Raw genomic sequence first — 24,063 nt, forward strand, 5'->3', positions numbered from 1 at the left:
CTCCAACATTAAGTTATTTCTTGTCTTTTCAATCATAATCATTCAAAGAGGTATAAGGTGGTACCTCATTGTGGCTTTCATGTGCATTTCCCTAATACCTAATGATGCTGAACATTCTGTCATATGCCTAGCAGGCATCTGTATTTCTTCTTTGGAAAATAGTCTATTCAGATCCTTTGCCCATTTTTTAACCAGGTTGTTTTTTCTTTATATGTTGAGTTGTATAAATTCTTCATGTGTTTTGGATATTAACCTCTTATCAGATAGATAATTTGCAAATATCTTCTTCCATTCAGTAGGTTGCCTTTTGGTTTTGATGATGGTTTCCATGCTTTGCAGAAGCTTCTTACTATGATGTAGTCTCACTTATTTTTGCTTTGGTTTGCCTTGCATTTGGAATCAGATCCACAAAAACAAACAGTCAGACTGATATCAATGAGGTTACCACCTATGATTATCCCTAGAATTTCATGGTTCCAAGTCTTACATTTAAATCTTCAAATCATTTAATTTTTGTGTATGGTGTAAGATACTGGTCTAGTTTCATTCTCCTGCATGTAGTTGTCCAGTTTTCCCAATACCATTTATTGAAGAGACTGTTTTTTCCTCCATTGTCTGTTCTTCACTACTTTGCTGTAAATTGTCCCTATATGTGAGAGTTTACTTCTGAGCTCTCAATTCTGTTCCACTGATCTATATGTTTTGTGCCAATACCATAATGTTTTGATTACAATAGTTTTATAGTACAGTGTGAAAGTGTGATGCCTCCATTTTTATTCTCTCTCAAGATTGTTTTGGCTATTGGGGATCTTTTTGGTTCCATACAAATTTTAGAATTATTTGTTCTAGTTCTATGAAATATTCCATTGGAATTTCAATAGGGACCTGCACTGAATCTGTAGACTGCTTTGGTAATATAGATATTTAAACAATATTAATTCTTCCAATCTATGAACGTGAAATGTCTTTCCATTTGAGTCTTCTTAAATTTATTTCAACAGTGTCTTATGGTTTTCAGCGTACAGATCTTTCATTTCTTTGGTTAAGTTTATTTCTAGGTATTTTATTCTTTCAGATGCAAATGTAAAAGTGGTATCTTTCTTGATTTCTTTTTCTAAAATAGTTCATTATTAGCATAAGAAAATGCCACAAGTTTCTCTTTATTGATTTTGTATTCTGCAACTTTACTGAATTCATTTATTAGTTCTAACAGTTTTTTGGGTTTTTTTTGGTAGCTTCTTTAGGATTCACCCTATATGGTACCATGTCAGCTGAAAACAGTGATAGTTTTACTTCTTTCTTTCTGATTTGGATGCCTTTTATATCTTTTTCTCCCTAACTGCTGTGGCTAGCAGTTCCAATACTATGCTGAATAAAAGTGGCAAGAGTGGGCATCCTTGTCTTATTTCTGATCTTAGAGTTTTCAGTTTTTTACATTGAGTGTGGTTATAGCTGCAGGTCTGTCATATATGGCCTTTATTATGTGGAGGAACATTCCCTCTATAATCACTTGAGAGTTTTTATCATAAATGGATGTTAAATTTTATCAGATGCTTTTTCTGCATCTAATAAAATGATCATGTATGTTTCATGCTTCATTTTGTTAATGTGATGTATCACATTAATTGATCTGTGGATGTAGATCCATCTTTGTGTTCCTGAAATAAGTCCTACTTAATTGTGGCATGTGATCCTTCTAATGTATTACTGAATTCAGTTTGCTAATATTTTGTTGAGGATTTCTGCATCAATGTTCACCTAGGATACTGGCCTGTAATTTTCTTTTCTGTGTGCTGTCTGTCCGGCTTTGGTATCAGGGCAATGCTAGCTTTGTAAAATGCATTTGGAAGTTTCCTCTCTTCTTCAGCTTTTTGGAAGAATTTGACAAGGATAGGTATTAAATCTCCTGTAGAATTTTCCAGTGAAGCTGTCTGGCCCTAAGTATTTGTTTGTTGAGAGCTTTTTGATTACTGTTTCAATCTCCATAGTAACAGCCATGGGCCTAGCCTAACCAAAGCTGCTGCAAGATACTGTGGCTGGCAGAGCTATTGCTTGTCCAGCTGTGAGGCCTAGCCAAGGCACAGGGGTGGGCGGGGGGCCTCAGTGGGACTCACCCACTGGCACTAACAGCTTAGCGGAAGAATTTCAAAATGGTAACCACCAGCGCTGGCATTAGCAAGGCACACTGTGATGGGAAAATTGCCCCTATCAGTGTCTCAGTCCCCAATATCCCAACTGCTTTCTACCTCTACAGAAGATGTTTCAAGATTAGGAAATAGGTCACCTTCACCTGTGGTCCATGTGCTTTTCAATCTGGTGTTTTCCACTGGTGTTAGGTCAAGTGAGTTGGCATGCAGGCCCTTTCAAAATGGGTTTTCCCTTACCTGCAGTTCTACGATTTTCCTGGATGTATTCCCCACTGGTTCTCAAAATCAGCAGTTTGGGGGGCTTGTCTCAACTGTGCAGGATATGGGGATTGGGGTGCCTGAGACGGAGCTCTTACCCCTCAATCCTCAGGGACAAGATCCATTCCTTTGTGGTCCCTCTCGGTTGCAGATTATCATGGCTTCAGTGTGGTTTTTCCCTTGGCAGGAGGCCTCTCTGCCTCTCCTATCCATATCAATGCAATCCTTTTACCCTTTGTTGTGGAGGCTACGTTCATCCAGTTTTCAGGTCCCTTTCTGAGGGAATTATTCCATATGTAGTTGTAGACTTGCTGAATCTCTGGGAGGATGCACCGCCATCTTGAACCTTCTTAGGGCCCAAGTCCCTTACTTTTCTTCAAGGCTGAGCAGCTCCATCCTCAGCACTTACCTCCTCTGCATAGACACCTTTGCATCTTATTTCATCCTACACCTCTAATATTACCACTTTATCATCTTCTGCCTTCTGGAAAGTTGTTAAAATATTCTTCTCCATTGATGACTCTTATTCTGTTCTTTTTGCATTTTTCCCCCATGCTTTACTCCTTTACTATCATTTTAATGAGATCTTGCAAAATAAAAAAAAATGAAAGTGCCATCATCATAAGCCAGTTACTTTTCATATTTTACCTGACTAATTTTGTTACTTATGATCTGTTCAACAAAAGAATTTGTTATCATGCCTAAGGAAGAAACCACATATTTTATTTCATAGTATTTTTAGGAGGAGGGATGTCTTTCTATGTATTTCAATATACTTGTACTTTAAATTTTCATGCACTTACCATCTGTGAATTTAGAAATATTTATGTAGGCCAGCCATCAATAAACATCATATTACTTTCACTTATTTAGTGTATTCAAATATACTCAGATTCATTCAGAGTGCATTCACTTTTTTCTAGTTCAGATTGATCTGCTTTACTCATATATTGTGCATGTGTTTATACCAAGTTGAGCTAATATAGGCTGAGCAGGTTTAACCTGAGATCTTGCTATTTAATACAAGTTTCTAAAGCCACAAAGTTTCTAAATTATATGCTTGGTTTATCGAGTCTTAGGAATGTATTAAGTAATTCCTTTATATAAAGTTTATAAAGATGCTATCACATCTAGTTTATTTCACAAAAGAAGAAAAGAATGTATTCAGTTTAGGTTTCAAGAAATGCTAGAGATTACTAAATGTATAGTTATCACTGAAGTAACAGTACAAAATATAATGTTATCATTCATCACTTTTCTAACTGCACAGCTTAGTATTTGACCAGTTATAAATTATTCTTATGAGGAACATATAGAGAGAAATGAGCCAAAATAAGCCCTAAGCTACAATTAATTTTATCCTTGATTTGCTTTGGGGAATCTGTCTTTCCCTTTCAAACAGGAACCAACAGGAACTATGAAGAAACATATCAATTCCAAGGATAGGCAGAGGAGGATCTAAACATAAGCCATACAGAACAAAATTTTTAAGTTAAAAAAACAGAAAGGAAAAAAAAAGAGTATAAATGAATAGGAAATAATATTTCCTTGTTTAGACCAAAGGTCAACATTTATAGACATTCAACTGCCTTTCACTATGCGTACAATAAATAACTTAAATTTTGCTGTTAAAAAAATCTCACAAAATGTCTTGGTTTCCCTTTGATTTAGATTTTGGCAATTATGAAGTCCAAGCTTTTCCTAAGATCTTATTCATAGTTAGAGTGATAAAAACTATAATCTTTCAAGAAGGCATTAATTTTTCATCATGTATTATACCAACTGATACTCCCCATCTTTCACTGCACGGGACTGCAGGGTGTGAGGGCTTGAGTTTGGGGGGCTTTTTTTTCCTGCGCCTTTAGGGCTGCTCTATCAGACCTGCTATCTGTACTAGGCATTAACCCTTCAAAACTCTACCTCTTTTAGGCAGATTGTGATTAATTTTTTATTGTTATAGTCTATAAAGATAACTTTCATAGGAGTTGGTCACTTACCAATACAAACTGAAAATCGGCTTATAGAGTTCTTTCTGTCTTGCATAAGTTGTCCAAAGTTCAAAAGCATGAGGAGGAAGGCTCAGGTGAGTGGGAGCTGATGACCAGGTAAACAGGTCCATGGACAATTTAATTTTTCTAACTTCTTCCCTTAGAAGAAGTAGCTGCTGAATTGGTATAATGACAATAACTTTCCTCATTTCTTTCTTTCCAGATTGTACAAATAATTTCCTGTTTTTAAATTCTACACTTCAGATTTAGAGCACTGAAACAGCAAATACTCATGGTTCAACTTATAGTTAAATGCACAGCATCCAACATGAATGATCATTTAATCAGAATATGTGACATTAATTCTAGTTGCTTTGTTTTAGGATCCCTTTCTTTGCTCTTGGTATAAGTATGTGTGTTGGAATCATTGGCCACGTTCACCCAACATGTTTATGTTTCTCTAATTTCAGCATGTGGAAAACTGATGAAAATCACAGGCCCCATTACAGTCAAGACATCTGGAACCCGATTTGGTGCTTGGATGACAGATCCTTTAGCATCTGAAAAAAACAACAGAGTATGTTGCTTGCTCAAATGCCTTTGCTTAGAACAATGTTCTATTTATACTTTGCGTCCACTATTCTTTTTTTCCAGGGATATTAGTTTCAACTTAAAAAGTATTACATCATTTACAAACACTTTCAGTTTAATAATATTAACATATCTACCAATATATGACAAACTTATTTTAGTAAAATGTTCTCCCCTATAATTCATCAGTATAGTGAGTCTAATTTTTATTGGGTTCGGCATGTTTTATACTTGAAAAGGGCTAATTACAGGTATATAAAATTCTCTGTATATTCCTAAAACTTTCTCCTTAGTGTGAAAAAAAAAAAACACTAAATAAGTAAAAAACTCAAGAGCTCATCAATTCACTAAATAAGCTAAAATATCCCAAGAATCTATAGGTAATTTTAAAGAAAATAGCACTGAAACTTTTGAGGGTTATTTGGCAATGCCTGTATTATGTAAACAATATACTAGAAACTTATCATAGCTCTATTTATGTTCTATTACAGAACTCAGTATACATTAGGATTCTCAAGGGTTACATCCAAGCAACATTAGTAACTAAATCAGTAAAATCATTTCATTAAAGGTGGTTGTACCTATAAGATGACCCAATGAACAAGTATTACTAGAAGATTCTGTGGTATCCATAAAGGAAAAATAAGCTGAATGTGTAAAATTAGACCATATATTTTTCACAGCAAGAGATGGAATAATCAAATTTTTTAAGGCTGATGTTTTTTGCAGTTATCACTGATCAAACTGACCTATCAGGTAAATGAACAAAGTGATGTGATTTGCACTGATACGTGTTTGGTTCACTCAGTGATATGCACTGCATGGTCAAAAATAAAAAACAACCAAAAATAAAAGACAACAAACAAATCAACTTCAAAGCAGTAAGCTTAGTTGTTTCCTTTCCACATCAACCATGCCACTATTTCTGCCAAAGCCTGCGGTACTACCATGTTGCAGCAGGTAAGCAGTAAGAGAATGTGGCTTCCAGAGACTGAGAATGACATTAGTATGTGCTGATTATATGTCTTTATTTTGGAATTCTCAAAAAAGTTCAGAATTTAGTCACTCTATGTTTTTTTCTTCTTTCCAGGTCTGGTATATGGACAGTTATACTAACAATAAAATTGTCCGTGAGTACAAATCAATTGCAGACTTTGTCAGTGGGGCTGAATCAAGGACATACAATCTCCCTTTCAAATGGGCAGGAACTAACCATGTTGTCTACAATGGCTCACTGTATTTTAACAAGTATCAGAGTAACATAATCATCAAATACAGCTTTGATATGGGGAGAGTGCTTGCCCAACGAAGCCTGGAGTATGCTGGTTTTCACAACGTTTACCCTTACACATGGGGTGGATTCTCTGACATCGACCTAATGGCTGATGAAATTGGGTTGTGGGCTGTGTATGCAACTAACCAGAATGCAGGCAATATTGTCATCAGCCAGCTTAACCAAGATACCTTGGAGGTGATGAAGAGCTGGAGCACTGGCTATCCCAAGAGAAGTGCAGGGGAATCTTTCATGATCTGTGGGACACTGTATGTCACCAACTCCCACTTAACTGGAGCCAAGGTGTATTATTCCTATTCCACCAAAACCTCCACATATGAGTACACGGACATTCCTTTTCACAACCAATACTTTCATATATCCATGCTTGACTACAATGCAAGAGATAGAGCTCTTTATGCCTGGAACAATGGTCACCAGGTCCTGTTCAATGTGACCCTTTTCCACATCATTAAGACCGAGGATGACACATAAGCAAATATAATTTGTTTTCATTGATCTAAAAAGTGTTATTTGTGATAAACTATATAGGACCCTTTCTCTGTTTTTCTTTATTAAAACTTTCATCATTTCTCCAAAGCATTTTATTATAAAGTTGGTGTTTCAAAAAAACAGCTGAGACTGTCTAAATTAGCCTGTTGGAAATACATCTTAACTCCTAAATTTACAAATTCTATCATGTCCTTGTCATGAAAAGCACTAAAAAGAGCTTAAGTGGCTAAAGTCATAGTTTTACAAAAGATTAATGATCTGCCTTATATTAGACTCAGAGACTAATGGTGGCTTAAATGCATGAATGTCTTTTTTTTTTTTTAACTCTGTCATTTTTTACTGTCTTTTGCTCCACATCAGGAAATAATATTGGTAGAAATTAGGGGAAAAAAGCACTTTCCCCCTATGTATTTCTAAAAAATATTTAAGGATCTTATTTCTATGAGAAACTAATATTAATCATTTTGCTGTTAAAAAATTCTCTGATGCGGTGCTGTACAGTCATTTTTAAATCTCTTGCTAACATTTTATTGGCAATATGTATTTCTACCATTGTAACCACCATTGTGCAATTGTACCTCTTCACTTCTGTGAAAGTAAGTAATATTTTTTATAAAAAACACTGAAGTTTAATCTCAGTAATCATTATGGGTCAACTTTCAGGTGTAGTAAAGAAGGAATTATCTTCCCAGCTTACTTCTTTACATAAACATTATAAACTACAAAGAAAATTAAATCAGATGCTTTACATAGAGTCTTTATTTTACCCCAAGTTTATTGGAACACTAACACTGAATCCTAAAACTGATTCAGGATGAGTTCATTCTGTTCACTCCACTGAAAGCAATCCATACAACTGCTTGAAAGATGAAGCTGAGTCACAAAAAATGGACTTGAGCTAACTCTACGCATTCATTATACAATCAAATTTTGTTCTTTATAAATAAATGTACTAATGTTTTAACTTATATTTTACATACAACTGGCAATAATGTAATTCCTGTGTCAGGACTCTAACAGTACATGAAGCACATATAAAAATTCTCAGAAAGAAAATTTCTGTAATGTCATCTAGACTTATAAACTCTGGAGAGCTATTGGCAAGATTTGTGCAAAAGAAAATTGTGGGAAAGTTTTGGAGTTGTCCGTGTGGTTTAAAACGTGTAAATAACCAATTCAGAAAATGATACAGGAAGGCAACCCCTTGTTATCCTGATTCATTGTGTGTAGAAACAGTATAACCAAAAAAAAAAGCTTTAATAATATTTATGTTAATAACTCCAAAAATATATACTCAATATACATCAAATGTGTCACTGAGTTTGGATGTACTCTCCACATACTAAAAACACTTAAGGCAGTTTTATGGAAACTAGTATGGGTTGGTTTACAATTTTAAAAGTATATTCTAAGATAAATAACATTTAACAAATTGTAAATGTTTAGTTTCACTCATACTTAATATTGTCATTTCCTGTAAAGTAAGGATATAATAATTCAGATAAAGTATTGTGTAAAGAAGTAATAGTCAAGAGTAATTCATTTCAAATAACACAAGTAAAACGTCATTCTCAAATATCTCACTGTCAAAGTTGTAGGATGAAATAACTCAATCTTGAAATTGTTAAAATTTAACAAAGACTTCCTTTTTTTCCTACAAAAACTTAGCATGATTTAATGACCACTCTGGGTCCTTTAGCAATGTTGTTTTCTCTTTTAAATGTTTATGTTAAGTTTTCCTCTGCTTTTGAGTTAGAAAATTTAGGGGACTCACTTGTTATTGTACACACATCACACACACACACACAAAAATCAGTCAATACTCTGTACATCAAGAGTTTGTATGAAGAAAGAAAATCAATTTCAGAAATGAATGAATTTTTAGTAAGTGGCCACTATAGTGGATTTCTGGGTCTTCATTACTTAAAAAAATAATAATGTAATATGGTATCATATGCATTCAAAACCTGGATGATCACAGCTTTTTTGTGAGATGTGCAGCTTGTAAAGCACTTTGTTTTCTGTGTAAGATTTCATCATCATATCCAATTTATAGTGTATGTGCTGCTAGAGCAAGCACAGTTTTTATTATTGTCACTAGAAGTGGGGATAATATGAGTTTAAAATTGTGATTTGCATTAAACACTTAGTTTAAAAGCATTTTTTCTTAATAAATTATTATCAGTTTGTGCCTGAAATAAACTTACTCTAATTACTGTGTTTTTTAAAAATTTCCAACAAATAATAAATAAATTTTATGAGGGAAATAATGATCATTTAAAAATCACATGCCTAATCCAATCAGTAAAGAAATTCAAGCACAGAAAGTTTTAATTCTAACTGAACTGTGTAACTGGTTATTTTCTGAATTAACCAGGTCATTAACAAACTTCCATGTCACTTAAATAATAATATGATCATGGTCTGATTGTGTGACATTTGTATTTAAGGTACTTGAATCACAACACTTATTACTTGCACCTGCCCTTATATCTATGCGTTCAGAGAACAATACTGTTTAAGTGCATTATCAATATGCAGAGATAAAAAAAGAAAATAATGGCAAGTGCCTATGTGTAGTATTCCATACTGTAACAAGGTAACGTTCACCATGAAGTCAGAATCTCTGGTTCCTATCACCATACTCGTAGAGTCATTTCATCTTTATAATCCACAGTATTTTCTCTGATGAAATCTTATCTTCATAAAATCGATTCTTAGTCCTAACAGGAAAATGTTCCTTGTATCTGAAAATCACTACCAAAATAACAAGTACAAATTTTTCAAACAGAAGAATTATTTTTAAAATACAAATATAAAGTTCTACTTATGTTCACTGACAAATGAAACCAGTTACTTTACTACTAAGGTAAATTTTACATGTAATAATTCCTTAGCTTTATTCTCTTTAAATAGCAGATTTTCAAATATAAAAAGAACTCTATCTGGTCTCCTTAGCACTAAGGATTACCAAACTGCTTCTGCAAATGCTAAATTTGAGTGCAAATGATAGCAAAATTAAAAGTATCCCTTCAAGTTAGAGCAAATATGAAAAATTATCCACACTGCAGTTTCTAGAAGCCTTATAGAAATATGGCTACTTTTGAAAAAGAATTAAAATGGCACCTGGCTGACTTGACAAGGTAGGTATGATTATATTCTTTACCAAGCATACAAGCTGAGTTCCTATGACATTATAAAAGAATGTGCTCTTATAGACAAAACACACTTTGCCTCTCCATCATCACATGATAAGTAGACCAAGACAAAAGCTACTATAAAGTGGTCTACCTAGCACACTAATCAGGTGGCATCTATTAAAATTTAGATGCTATAAGATGATACAAAGCCTTAATCTCTGACTGCTTGTAGCTAAAAACAGTCATTTCTAGAAAGGCTTAGAGACACTAAATATCACTCAGCTCAGTAGGCTGGATCCATAATGAAATCAAGATCACAGAATGGTTTCCATTTCTAAAATTGAGTAAGCTCAGTATAAATCTCTTAGCTAAAAGTTTCTTATAATCAGCAATGCCTCAGAAAGAGTTTTGAGCTTAATAAAAATGTGTTCTTTTGAATTTTTGAACTTGTACTAGAAAAAATACAGTGAAAACATTAGCTTATGGAAGAAAAACCAACTTCACCGAACTCTTTTAGTTATTCTTCTATCCAATAATGAATTCAATTTATGGCAATCTCTGGAATAAAGAATATAAATCTGTTTACTATTTAACCAATCAGAAAAAAATCCTCCCCAAACTGACTTTACCAGGCTAATTTTTCTGAATCATATCTTACAATTATATGATATAATTTATCCCTTTTCCGTTAGGTTAAGAAGAGCTTAAATCCTGTTTGGTGTCTGCCTTGTCTCCAAAACGTCAAATTAGTTGGCAGAAAACATATCTCTTTGAAGCTCAGTTCATCGATTGCCAAATAAGTTCTACAAGTGTAAATTATTATTGAACATGACTTGAAAATAATATAAAAGAAGGAGATAAAGTTGTACCTTGTCCAGAGTACATAAGTACCGTTCATAACTATAACCATCTTAAAACATTATTCATAGTTAGAAATGTGGAACAATATGGTAAATATGGAAGAGCTCTCAGGAATATTTCAGTGTTGCAAGAAACCTGCTAATAAACAATACACATATATGCAGTTCAGCATCAAGTCACATCCCTACCAAAGCTATCGTATTCCCAGAAGAGTTCACATTTAAAAAAAAAAGTAACTAAAATACTGCCATAACATATCATTCCCTGCCACAATTCAGACTTGGAAATACTGCATATCATGCTGACATTTTCAGAAAATAAATATTACACGGTAAAAGTCTTGAAAATGGAGCAAAAAAAATGAGCTGATAGAAGCATTAGCCATTTTAAGTTAAAGCATATTGTAGAAATATATCATAATGCTTATCTTAGTAACACATATCCAGCCAGCTCTTTGTCTATACCATTCTTGACTTCACATGAATTCATATATGTTACCAATGAGTAGTTTATGGGCTTTCTAACTACATAATACTGCATTATTTATTCAAAAAATAATCTCAGAAAAAAACTGTGTGTCAGATGATTTCTAGATGCTAGGGATGCAGCTGTCAACAGATAAATAAGGTCTTCATGTGCTTAAATTCTAGTGAGACCGGGCTGCAACAAAAACGTTAATGAAAAGTAAGTTTTGATTGTACTAACTGCTATGAAGGAAATAAATAAGTATCTCATAAAGAGTGACTGGATGTTCGCTAGGGGTGAGGTGGGGTGGAAGATGTTTAGGTGGGAAAGTCAAGGTAAATTCAATCAAGGAATGAAATGTCAGGATCTAATTCACACAAAAAATTTCACCTCTTCCTCTTTGTTCCTAGAAATAAGGATCAAATATTTCTTAATACTTCTCTACTGTACAAGTTTTGTTGTTGTTGTGTTTTTTAACTTGGAGTTCAAGGGTATACTTCTGGGAACAGCTGCAGTCCCTGAAAATATATTCTAAATTTAGTGTCTATATGTGCTTTCACATTTTTTTTTTACAGGGAATTTACAGCTTTCATCACAGTCTCAAAAAAAGCTATGACCCAAAAGATCACCATTATGTCAATGTAATTTTAATTCCAGATTTATTAAGCATCTATATGATGAGCACTGAATGTCTGTCATCTATCTTTCAATTCTCAAGAATTTTAGTTTGCTTCAGAGAGGAAAGAAATTAACATCCTAGTATTATCAGTATTTTTTTTCCTCAGAAGAACTCAAGATTAAGTTATTCCCTATAAACAACCTTTAAAGGGATTTTTTTTATATTTGGACCAAATCCAATTATTTTCCTCTCAGAAAAACATTCTCAGCAGATTTGGTGACTAAGAGACTCTATTATGAGGCCTGTCCTGTATCTTTTTGAGTCTAGAGAACATTCTCTCCTAATTCTGATGCAGTCTTTTGGCAGCACCAACAGAATCTGACTGGAATTGAGCAGATGTGTTGTGCTCCATCAAATTTAACTGCAAACTCCTGAAATTAGCTACCGTGGCAACAAGAAAGATTACAACTCTTGCCTTGGTTTAGAACTTACTGTGGTTGATATGCATGTAATCTAGAGCTACAGAAAAAAGAATTTTTATTAAAAAAAAATCCAGCCACATTTAGACACATAAAATCATGCTGAAGAGAGAATTGAAGCTGCTTCCATCAGTGATACTTAGTTTGATTTTTTAATTCCCCAAAGTACTTAAGAAGGCATCCATTAGCTTCCACTCCAATGTGAACCAAAACTAATTTTAAAAAAGTATTTTCATTTTCTCTTTAATCTTTATTAAACTCCATTAGAAACTACCCTTGAAATATGCAGCATGCATTGAAAAAGAAGTTGAACGTGTCTTCAAATAAGTAATGCGTTCTTATACTCAAATGACATATGCCCTTCAGGCAAAGTTTATTTAGCCCAGCAAAATGGTTAAAATACATAATTAACTTACGATTAGCTTTTCTTGCCATTCTTCCTTAGAAAACATGCACTAAACAAACATAATCAAAAGAACTCTTTCCATTGTACACTGATTTCTATTGTTCAAGACTATTTCATTTCCATTCTTTCATGTAAGGCCTTATAACATACCTGTGGAATAGGGGGAGCAAACATACTCCCATTTTACAAATGAGTAAACAGAACATGTATGTTTCAATGTTTACAGTTCTACATCGATAGTCCATAGGCATCTTACACTCAGTATGCTTCAAACCAAAATTCTCATCTTTCCCTCACCTGCCCCCCCAATCTACTTTTCCTTCCTACGCCAGGAACGTGCCATTCCATCCACAGCCTTGTTTTCTACCACATCTTTGGCAATTTAAATACACCTGTCCCTTCCATTATCTGATGTCTATGATAAGTAAACAAAATCTAACCATATTTAAAATCTAAATCAATGCCATTCTAGATATCTGTTCTCAACAAGTGTCTTCCAATTTGTTTGGTTCACTCACTGTTTTCTGCTCTATTCAATCAACCCTCTTGATCTCCAACTCTACACCCAGAAGCAGTGCCCTATTTGGAAATACCTCTTTTGTTTACTGACCTCTGATTCCTCTCCTGTATAATCAGTTTTACCTTTTGCTTTGGCCAAGGGCCACTTCCATCAGCTATGGCTTCATAGAATAGTCCCTGACCAAGCAAGCATCCTACTTTCCAAGTCAGTTTAAAGGGTGGGTTTTATACCTTCTCTCATAATTCACATTTAAGACTGACCTCTTACTCTTTCTTTTACTCTCTATAATTAAATTTCTATTCATCATTCAGAATTCACTTAAAATATCACTTGATTTCTGACACCTACAAAAAGATATTCTTTTGTGTTCCCAAAGTATGCATCTTATATTATCAAAATTATCACGTCACATTGTAATTTTGTGTTTCCTCCAAGGTAGTGTGGACTCTTCAAAAGTAGGGCAATAAGTTATATTTCTTGGCAAAATGTCTGACACAAAATGACCCCACAGTAAATATTAATAACCCAAGAAGTATAATACTGAATGGTAAGGTAACCACCTTTCCATGTCTAAAAACATTAAGAACATTGTTCAATTTTGAGAACTTCTTGAGAAATTAAAATTTACAAATTTACTGTATTGAAAATAAATTTCCATCTCTTATTAAGGTCAGATTCTAAATACAATAAGTATAAAGAAGACAAAATTGGGCTTAATTTACTCTCTTGAGTAAACTGGTTTCTCCACAATAAAGGAAATTTTATTTCAGGATTATTTACAGTAAACTTTATTTCTACAGCTACCATAGTTATTTGCACTATTTCTCTCCTTAACATCCACTTTTGTGTTTATATGTATATATTTTATATATATTTTAATTGAAGTATAGTCAGTTTACAATGCTGTTGTCAGTTTCTAGTGTATAGCATAATTCTTCAGTCATACATGTACATATATTTGTTTTCATATTCTTTTTCACCAAAAGTTACTACAAGATATTGAATATAGTTCCCTGTGCTATACAGTATGAACTTGTTTATCATTTTATATATATTAGTTAGTATCTGCAAATCTCAAACTTCCAATTTATCCCTTCCCATCCCCTTCTCCCTCTGGTAACCATAAGTTTGTTTTCTATGTCTGTGAGTCTGTTTCTGTTTTGTAAATAAGTCAATTTGTTTTTTTGTTGGGGGGGGTTGTCCACATATAAGTGATATCATACGGTTTCTCTTTCTGGCTTACTTCGCTTAGAATGACAATCTCCAGGTTCATCCATATTGCTGCAAACACCCAATTTTTAAAAGGAAAAAGCCACTCAATTTTTGGTTCCCTATTTTTGCCTTTTTTCTCCTGTAAGTAAAGGCTTCTCTTAGGAATATACTTTGTCTTGGCAAAACAGATATGATTCTATCAAAGTGGCATGTGCTGCCGGGCCAGGGAAAAATGAAAGAGCCATAACTCCCCTCTTATATGTTACTCCCTCTTTCTTATCCTGTGTTTTCAGAGGGCACACAAACAAAAATTCTGATTTTCATTAATTTGTCAATGATTCTACATAAATGCACCTTCTAAGTAACAACAGTGAAGATTAGGTCTTCATACAGTGCAAGTAACTCTTTCAGAAGGCAGAGTATCTGTTCTAAAATTAGATCTAACAGTATGTCTTTGAGCAAGTATCCTGGTTTCCATAAATAAAAACACTGCACTCATCAGTAGCTTTCAAAAGCTCCCCTTTAGAATCTGAGGTTTCTACAGGGATCCCTCAGAGTCTACCACAAAGACAGAGGAACTTAACTGAGGTGGGACAATGAACTACAAACTCTCCACCACTCCACCACCTCCAGTAAAACTGACTTCCCTTTTATCTACTTTTAAAAACTTCTATGTTAAGCTTTTATTGTCAGAAAACATTTTTGTTGTTTTTCTTTTAAGTATAAAAACCACTTACCTAGACGGCCCCCAAGGTTTCTTTCAACTTTAACCTTCTCCTAATCTGTTATTGTAAAAGATCAATAAAGACTCTGCATGAATTGGGACTCAGATGTTTGTATATCTCAGATTGAAAGGGAAAAAAATGCCATAGATAAAGGAGAGGTAAAAGTGAAAGTTTACCAACTCAGATTCCAAAAGTTCTCAAGTCCTTTCTAGAGGGCTACCATATTACATTAAAGCTAAGACAAGCATTCCATATTGTTCTCTACTACTTGACTGGAACTTGCTTCCTGACTAGAGGTGTCCCCTCCCCTAATAAATCAGTTCAAAATCCATGGTTCTTTCCTCTTCACACAACTGTTAAGAACTCATCCTCTCACATGGCTTCAACTATTACCGAATGACTTCCAAATCTAGTCATGTCTCCAAGTTCAGAATTTCTATCTAAGTGATACCTACATGTAAATAATGTTCCATCAATATAAAGGTGGCATATCCATAAATGAACGAATCTTTCTTATACTAGCTTCCCCAGGAAATAAAGTCTAACCCCCTTAACTCAATACACACAAACCTCCATTATCCTCAACAAATAAATACTTAGTTTTCACTCACCATTTTTTCCTTGCTATTCCTTCTACCCATAGCACTATCTGTAATATCTTTCTTATCTGGTTAATTCTTTCCTGTGTTTCAAAGATGAGCTTAGGTTTTGCTTCTTCTAGGAAGCATTCCTAACTATTCCCTCAGCTATGCTATTTGTTCCCTTTTTGTGTTGTCACATAACCAGGTACCTGCTGCAATCACAGCACTTTGTCTGCCTCACATCCTGGACTATGAGTCTCCTGAGTTCACTATATTAGCATAGCATTCCCTGGCAAACTGTACATTCTCTATGTTGCTGGCTTGACGAGCCAAACAATTATATTTCATCAATAACATCACTACTCTTCTAGACATATCTAACTCTTCCAGCACCTTCATTCCCTATGTCCAAACTCTCACTAAAATACAAAGATATGTATTTTCTTCTTTTAAAAGATTTGTCTTCCATCTTAATGACTCACTCCGACACCACACGTAACACAAGGTCTCACCATCTTCTGCCTACAAAATGTATTCCAAATGCTGCTGGCAGATACCTATCTCCAATCTCACCTCACAAAATCTAACCTGCATTCTTCCATCGAATTATCCCAATAAAGCATTATGATACTCCCTGTTCATTAACAAATCATAGTTTTCTGGTTCCCATTACCTCTATTTCAGGCTACTCTGAGTAAATCCACCTGTCATTTACAACTTTATTTTCCATTAGTATCCAACATACTCCTCTAGTCCCGCCATAAAGTCCATATGCATAATACAAGTCTTCTTCCCTCTAAGCTTATATCCATATTCTGAATGTTTTCATTCCTTTCTTGTTATCAAAATCTTTGCTTGTGCAAAGCTCACTTAGTCCAAATAATTCCATATAGAACATCAACATTAAAAAATAAACATAAGCAGGAGTAAGACAAGTTTGCAAGAAAACATGCAGCTTTTGCCTTTGCAGGAATACATTCTGATGTGGTCCAATGATTTTCAGGAAAGGTCTAGTTCACACATTTATAAAACAAACAGACATAAAGCCTTGTCCTTGACCTTATAGTCTAATTATTTTCCAAAATATATGTAAGCTGTTGTGTTAGACCTACCTCTGTCAGAAGCTGACTAGTGATGCTATAAAATCTCCTCAAATAAACCCTATATTTGAACCAACATTTTACTGCAGCTCACATTGTTCATGTTGCTCTGGAGGAATGATACAACTTCTACTAGTTCTAAGAAACAGAACCTCTTCTAATGAATCCCCAAAGGAAACTGGAGTATTTATTAAAGAATAAACAGGTCTGGACTACACTGAAATTCCTCCTTGGGGACTTTAATCTTTCTGGGGCTTTCTTTAGACTGATTCTGAAATTTCTTACATATATTGAAAACTTCTTGAAAACCTAATATTTCAACTCCACCAAAACAAGAGAGGCCCATTAGGATCAGAATGTGTAATAAAGGAAGGAAAGAAACCAGGCAACGTAAGATAAAATAAAGCTCAGTAAGAAAACAAGAAGTTTAGGTTATATACAAGTCTACTGTAAGTTGAGACAATTCATTCCTTCTTTCAGCAAATATTTATGGTGTATCCATGAAAAAGCAGGCGTATCCATGTTAAACAAGCTAGGTATTAGTTACTGTGGACAGTGAAGTTAATTAAAGGCAGACTGAGGGGCTGCATTTATGAATTTTGCACTCCATGCACTTGACTAGGCGTGCCTTGAATTTCAAAAGAGCAAGAGGCAGACATTGACCACTTTGTTAAATGCTTCTTGATCAAACTCAGCTGCAAGATTCAATTTCATGTCATTGAATCTGCTTATTTTCTTTCCTTTTAGAATGCTCCATCATGGCAGGGATCACGGCTGTCTTATGCTTTTACCTGCAGTGCCTAAATTAGTGCCGAGAATATAGTAGTATTCCAAGAAATAGTGGCTGAATGAATGAATGAATGAATGAAGCAATCAGTTGTTGGAAATCAACAAGTATCTCAGTCATAACTCCAAACTGTACATATTAATATTTGATGTAGTTTAGTTGCTTATTTCTTCATTAGCTTTTGAATTAGGCTTTGGACTTTTTCTTAATATTCGTTAATAGGATTAAATACTTGTTTGTTTAAACACTGTGGTTAAGTGGCTGGTTAAAAGAATTTCCAAGTTTTGAATCTACAATAACACAAGCCAAATACCTCAGTTTTTTTACCTCTGAAGAGATAACAATGGAACAGTGTGCTTATTATAAGATTTTCTGTAGCTATTACTACTAACAATAATAATAATGCTAGACTAACAACAGAGAAGATTAATTGGTAGTATCTCTTTGCACTCCCAGAGTCAGTTTTTTTTAAACTCAGATAACAGAAACAAGTATTTTGGAACTTAGAGTTAAATATTTTTATCTCTTCCTTTATTCATGTCTGTGGAGCCATAACCAAATTACTGAGAGAGAAATTTGCTTTCTAATAAGAGCTGAGATGTCTTCATTATTTTTTTCTTTGTCAGAATTTTAGTGTTCCACTTTTATAGCTAGGCAGCTTAGCCCTTCTGTTCTCATAGCTAGCAGGCAATTGGAAATTCCTTACCTTTCCCTGAGAGAGAGAGTTGCACAATATAAAGTCAGTATTTCCCTAAAACTCATCAACATCTGTTATAGTCATAAGTAACTTGCCTCAGAGTCTCCCCCAAACATCCTGCAGAGCTTTGCCTACAGCCACTGCTTCAGCCAGTAAAATAAAGTAAACGCCTTGTAAGAATGATGTACGGACCTAAGGAGCACAGAATGCAGTTGAGTAAAGAAGGCATAAAGTGCTATATATGACATAGGAATTGATTTTGATTAAATTAGATGTACTGGGTCATTTGTTGATGTTCCAATTCCATGTAAGTTCTGATTTCCCTAAGTGCCATAGAATTACTATAGTATAAAAAGAGGATAAGGAAAAAAAAAAAACTTAAGTTCCAAAAAGTTATCTTTACCATATAAATACTATGTTTGTTTTACTGACTTATCAAATCATCAAATCAAATAATATAAAGTCTTCAGTTCATATTGATATTGTAGATTTTTCTTTTCTATAACTTAGGCCCTCAAAGACATAGCAGCTGTAAAGTCTCGTTTTACCAGCAATTTACAGATATTCAAATGGCTAGACTGCAGAATTTAATCCTCATAAGAATCCTGCTGAGTTTTAGTCCCTAGCAGTGAGAACTTCTTCTGCCTTTCCTGTCACTATCAGGAAAGCTGTACCAAGATATTTCACTTTTTTTGAATTTCATCTATAAACTAGCTAGTACTGAATCCTCCTTCATCAAAGCCTAAGGTGCTTACCTACAAGAGATAGGGATTTCCTAAGATACATCTGGTCAATCTGAGATCAGGTTTCCTAAGCATAAGAGATGACCAAAAAAACAAGAATTCATAATTCTGTATAAGGTATATTAACCAACATTATTTAAAAAGCAGAGCTAGACAATATGGCTGATAGACAACAAGGCTATTTAAAAAAACAGAGACAGACAACAGGCTGATAAAAAAATAAAGCAATAAAATAATAAAGCAAAACAAAAATGTAATCTGGATTGTAGTTTATACTCATCACTACTCCCACTGGCAGGAGTTAAAAGGGGGCCTTGACTGCTAAGAATAAATGTTTTATCCTCTCCTACCCTCTGTGTCTAATGGTGAAGAGTGAAAAGGAAGCCAGAGAACTCTGTGTGCCCCTGGCAAGAAGTCCCTGCCTCCTCATCCGCACTGTCCAATAATCGTAGCCTGCAGTCATCAAATCTGACCTCTTTACAGTTCAAGAAACCTAGAATTGCAGGTCATTCTAACCTGCAACGGCACTGCACATCCACTTTCAGACTGCTGACTCTCACTCAGAGTGTCCTCTAGAACTCAAAATCTGTCATAGGCAAAACCCCTTACCTTTCTAACTTCATTGTTAGAATGCTCAGTGTCCTCAATGCTCTCAATGATCCCCTTGCCTCCTTGGACAAACTAAAACATGCCTACAGAACTAGTTTTTAAATCTAGCTCGGTTTCTTAGATGTTTGTGGGTATTTTTGTTTGATTTTTTTATTCTATTCTCTGGGATCCACCTTCATAGATCCCGATCTAGTTGGTTTGAAATGGGGCTCAGCAACAGTAATATTTTTAAAGTTTCTGAGAAGATTCTAGTACACAATCAGTGCTGAAAACCTCTGCTCAATATAGAACCTGGTCTAATAGTAACCTGGTTCTCCCTGAAGGACAAGACTTCCCCTCTCACAAGAGGGCTGCTTCCTCTCCCCAGGGTCCTCGACAGCTAAGTGTGGAGGTCAGTTCGGGTACTCTCCACTCTTCACTGCCACTTACTGTCCATTCATTCTACTGGTGCCATGACTCAACTTTGAATCTCGTCACCAGGTTTCACCATTCATTACAACTCTTTGTAGACTCATCTACATACCCTCAGGCCTCACTCCTGGCTTTTAGAATTCTGCATCCTGAGTCGTCATCACTTTCTCCAATACTACTTCTGTAGATGATCTTCTAATACTGAAGCCTCTCAATTCCTTGACCTCCTCTTTGCCAGTGACTTTATCCTGAGCCACATGCTCACATGATCATGCCCCAGGCAAGAGTGTATATACACAAACTATTTTTAACATGGAAAATTCCTCTCTTCAGGAAGTTGTCATCTTCCTTACTTAAAACAGCACTACTTGTTTTCAACCAATAAGCAAAACGTAATCAATTCACCAGAAAAAGAACTGGGCAACTGAATTAACCCAACACTGTTGAGTGGGGATCATCACATTTCTGGACCAGACTATAAGCCCAATTCCAATGCTGTTGTCTCAAGTTATTAGAATTTTTAACATACTGTATAATTCTTGAAATAACTAAGTCTTTTGCCAAAGATTAGATTTTTTATTGTTAAATTAAGAATTAGTTTATGATCCAATTTATTATAAAGAGGTTTGACCTATGGTCACATGTTATCACATGCCATGAGGAAAGATTTCTTTAGGTGATCAGTCAATTTTCTAATTAAAATAAATGTTTCAATCATCATGTTCCATACAGGAAAAGGAAAAATGACTTCAATAATTGCACTTTGCAGTTCTATAGCAACTTTCATGTAAGAAGCTCAAAGCACTAATTTAATTAAACCTGCAAATACGCAGTGTTACTATTTCCATTTGACAAAGGCATAAATGATGTCACAGAAAATTAACTCACTTGCCTTTAGTTTCACAGTGAGTTAGTAGTGGAAGTCAGAATAAACCCTGAAATCTTGAGCAAATCATTCTCTATTGTCTGGATCAACAATCTCTCAGTATCTCCACTTTTTCCCGAAGTCTCATCAGCTTGACTCCTGCCTTTCAATGGAGCATTGGCAATTTTAATTCTTCATGAGTGGGGGGAATCTGAAGCATAGATTATTCAAAACTGCTTCTGATTTTTAATTCTGGTATTCCACTTTCCGGGAAAGCATTCATTTGGGGCAAATTCTGGTGGTATTTTCTTCCCTTTCTACTCAAATACGCTATCAATGTATTTTCTCTCTCTCTTTTTTTAATGTAATTAGGTGGCCTAATCCCAGAAAGCAAGGTTGTTTGCTTTTAATTAAGAAATGAAATGTACATCAAAGATTCATGGGAAATTTTCAGAAACTCCATCTAATCTCTTAATGAAATGGATCTGATGGCTGCTCTGTTTGCATTAGTCACAGTACATGCTGTACATGAATTCAAGAAGTGTACTGAGCAAAGTTAAAATACACGAGGAAGTAGTAATTATCCAGGGAATATTTAGATATTTTCAAGGACAAAAAGCCCATCATCATATTAAAATACTACAGAGAATCATGCCATCTTTGTCACAAGGCAGTTTCCTACAACTGCTATCTTAACATTTCAACAAAGTGGCCTATAAATCCTTTTCAAAAAGAATCCATTTAAATCCATTTAAAAAAAATAACTTCCAGTCTCATCTACTCACATAATGTACAGATGTTGAGACCAATCAAGTCAAATGGACAGAATTAAGCTATGTTATTTCTTACTATTAAGTAATATATTAATCAGCTCAGGCTGCCCTAATAGAATATCACAAATTAGATGGTCTAAGTAACAGTATTTTATTTTCTCACAGTTCTAGGGGCTAGAAGTCCAAGATCAAGGTGCCAGCAGGGTCAGTTTCTGGTGATGGCTTGCAGATTGCTGCCTTCTTACTGTGTCCTTACATAGCCTTTTCTCTGTGCACACAGAGAGAGCTCTCTGGTGCCTCTTTCTCTTCTAATAAAAGACACCAGTCTTATCAGATTAGGGTCCCACCCTTATGATCTCATTTAACCTTTAAAGACTCCATCTCCAAATACAGTCACATTGGAGGTTAAGACAAACAATTTTGAGGGGATACAATTCAGTTCGGAACAAGTAATTTCTGTTTTAGTCAATGAAGCAAAAGAAAAGACCCACTGCTACGTTCAGGAAACCACACACACAGGGATGACTCTGATGGAAAGAATATAATTCAACATTCCAAAAATATACATATATTTAAAATTTTTAAAGTCTTTATTTCCTTAAAAGGAGGCTAATTCCATGGCTCACTGCTAAACTTTAATTCAAATTTCACTTTTCAAACAATTTTCTCTCCCACCCAGATCCACTTACCAACACAACTGCCACTCCAGGCCTAGGAAACTCCTCTTTATGTTCAAAACACAACACTCTTTTAACTTTCAAAAGGAAGCAACATCATATGGCAGAAATTCCATTCATGTTATAAATCAAAAGATCTTAAATCTAGTTTCAGCTCTGGATTTCGACAACACTATATAATCTCAAGAACTAAATTAAACATCTTTTCCCTCCAGCTTCAAGTTTTTATTGAAGTTGAATTTTTATTGAAGTAAAATATATTTATTATTATTGTTGTTATTATTATCCAGATTCAATAATACCTATGATTAAAGGAATGTGAGCATTTTAATGTATGTATTTAGGGAATAATGCTAAATTACAATGGTCATGTATTTCAAATACAGTGAACCATTTAGCAGGATGGAAGGATAGAGAGAAAGACTGGTAATCAAACTATAAGTATCCTTATTTAGGCTTCAATAATATGAAAAATCCCTTAGAAATTTCTGGCAGTTTCTTGTTTCTGTTGTCTAACCCCACCAAAACTATGGTTTTGAATAGCCTGAATAATTTTAAAGCCTCATTTGGTAACTTATGAGATATTTCCTTCTAGAAATGACTTCCCATTTATACTCTATTTTTAATTCCCTTTTATCTATTCTCATGCTGTTTTATACATACTCCTATTGCAGATTTCACATGGTATCATAGATAATTAGTTATCTGTAAACGTCCTTCTCATATATTGTAAACCTCCTAAAAACTAGGATCAATTTTTCATTTCAATGTGTTTCCTCAGCAAAACTGGCATAGGGCCTAGAACACAGTATGACTCAAAATGTCTGTTTAAACATGTAGAATATTCCTCCAAAACTGCAAATAATAAGATTTCCCCAGATGTATGAAGTGTTTATTCTTGATTATGTTACTACATAGAGAACTGAGAATTGGATTATAAAATATTCAAATTTCCAACACTTTTTAAATAATAAAAGAGTTTTGTCCTTTAGAAATCCACTGAATGCAGGGTAGCCACTCTCCTGAGTCTCCATGGGTCATTTGTAAAGTGTTTGGGCTTATAAATTAGTATATGAGTATAAAACATAACACTATGTGGATGGGTAATACTTATTGGACATCTAGAATTGCAAAATGGATTATCAATGATCTGTGGAAGTGTTGTTTTCAGAATCTGCCTATTGTAAGACTATTTTCCATTTTCCTGTCAAAAGCTATCAGGAAGCACAGCCAGAAATGTGCCATCTTAAAAGGCATGAGAGCCAATATTTTGCCCCTCCTCCATGAAAAAAATAAATAAAATTTATGTCCATTTTGGATAATACAGAACATCCATGAGGACATCAAAATTTACCACTGACAGTCCTGGTGTACTAGAATAATCTGAAAATGTGCCCAATAAAGTAAGCCAAATCAACGGGACAGTCTTAGATTGTAGCTGAAAGGAATATTTTTAAGAAATATATACATGTAAGACTTTTCACACATGAACATTACAGTGGTAGACAGTCTTCAGTCACATTCTATGTCTGAGGAAAATAAAGCTCATGTAGGTCCCAGTGATGAGCTAAGCCTTCGGTTCACAAAGTATGGCAGCCTGTCAATCAGCATCACATGGGAACT

The 24,063-nt window shown here is 34.6% G+C and overlaps 1 protein-coding gene and 1 long non-coding RNA gene across 4 annotated transcripts in view; one reads left to right on the top strand and one right to left on the bottom strand.

The window, feature by feature from the left end:
* The window catches only part of OLFM3 (olfactomedin 3), a 44,793-nt gene extending 36,388 nt beyond the window's left edge, over window positions 1–8,405 (top strand). The window contains exons 5-6 of the mRNA XM_006197374.4: window positions 4,864–4,970; window positions 6,075–8,405. Coding sequence (XP_006197436.1) covers window positions 4,864–4,970; window positions 6,075–6,752 — 785 coding nt within the window. The 3' untranslated portion in view covers window positions 6,753–8,405. The remainder of the gene's footprint in view (window positions 1–4,863; window positions 4,971–6,074) is intronic.
* LOC140698284 (uncharacterized) overlaps window positions 4,772–24,063 on the bottom strand; it is a 249,092-nt gene continuing 229,800 nt past the window's right edge. For all 3 annotated transcript variants that reach the window (XR_012075962.1, XR_012075961.1, XR_012075959.1), the window contains one exon: window positions 4,772–4,953. This is a non-coding gene — a long non-coding RNA (uncharacterized lncRNA). The remainder of the gene's footprint in view (window positions 4,954–24,063) is intronic.

The sequence above is a fragment of the Vicugna pacos genome, chromosome 9, assembly GCF_048564905.1.
Source record: "Vicugna pacos chromosome 9, VicPac4, whole genome shotgun sequence".
Taxonomy (NCBI): Eukaryota; Metazoa; Chordata; class Mammalia; order Artiodactyla; family Camelidae; genus Vicugna; species Vicugna pacos.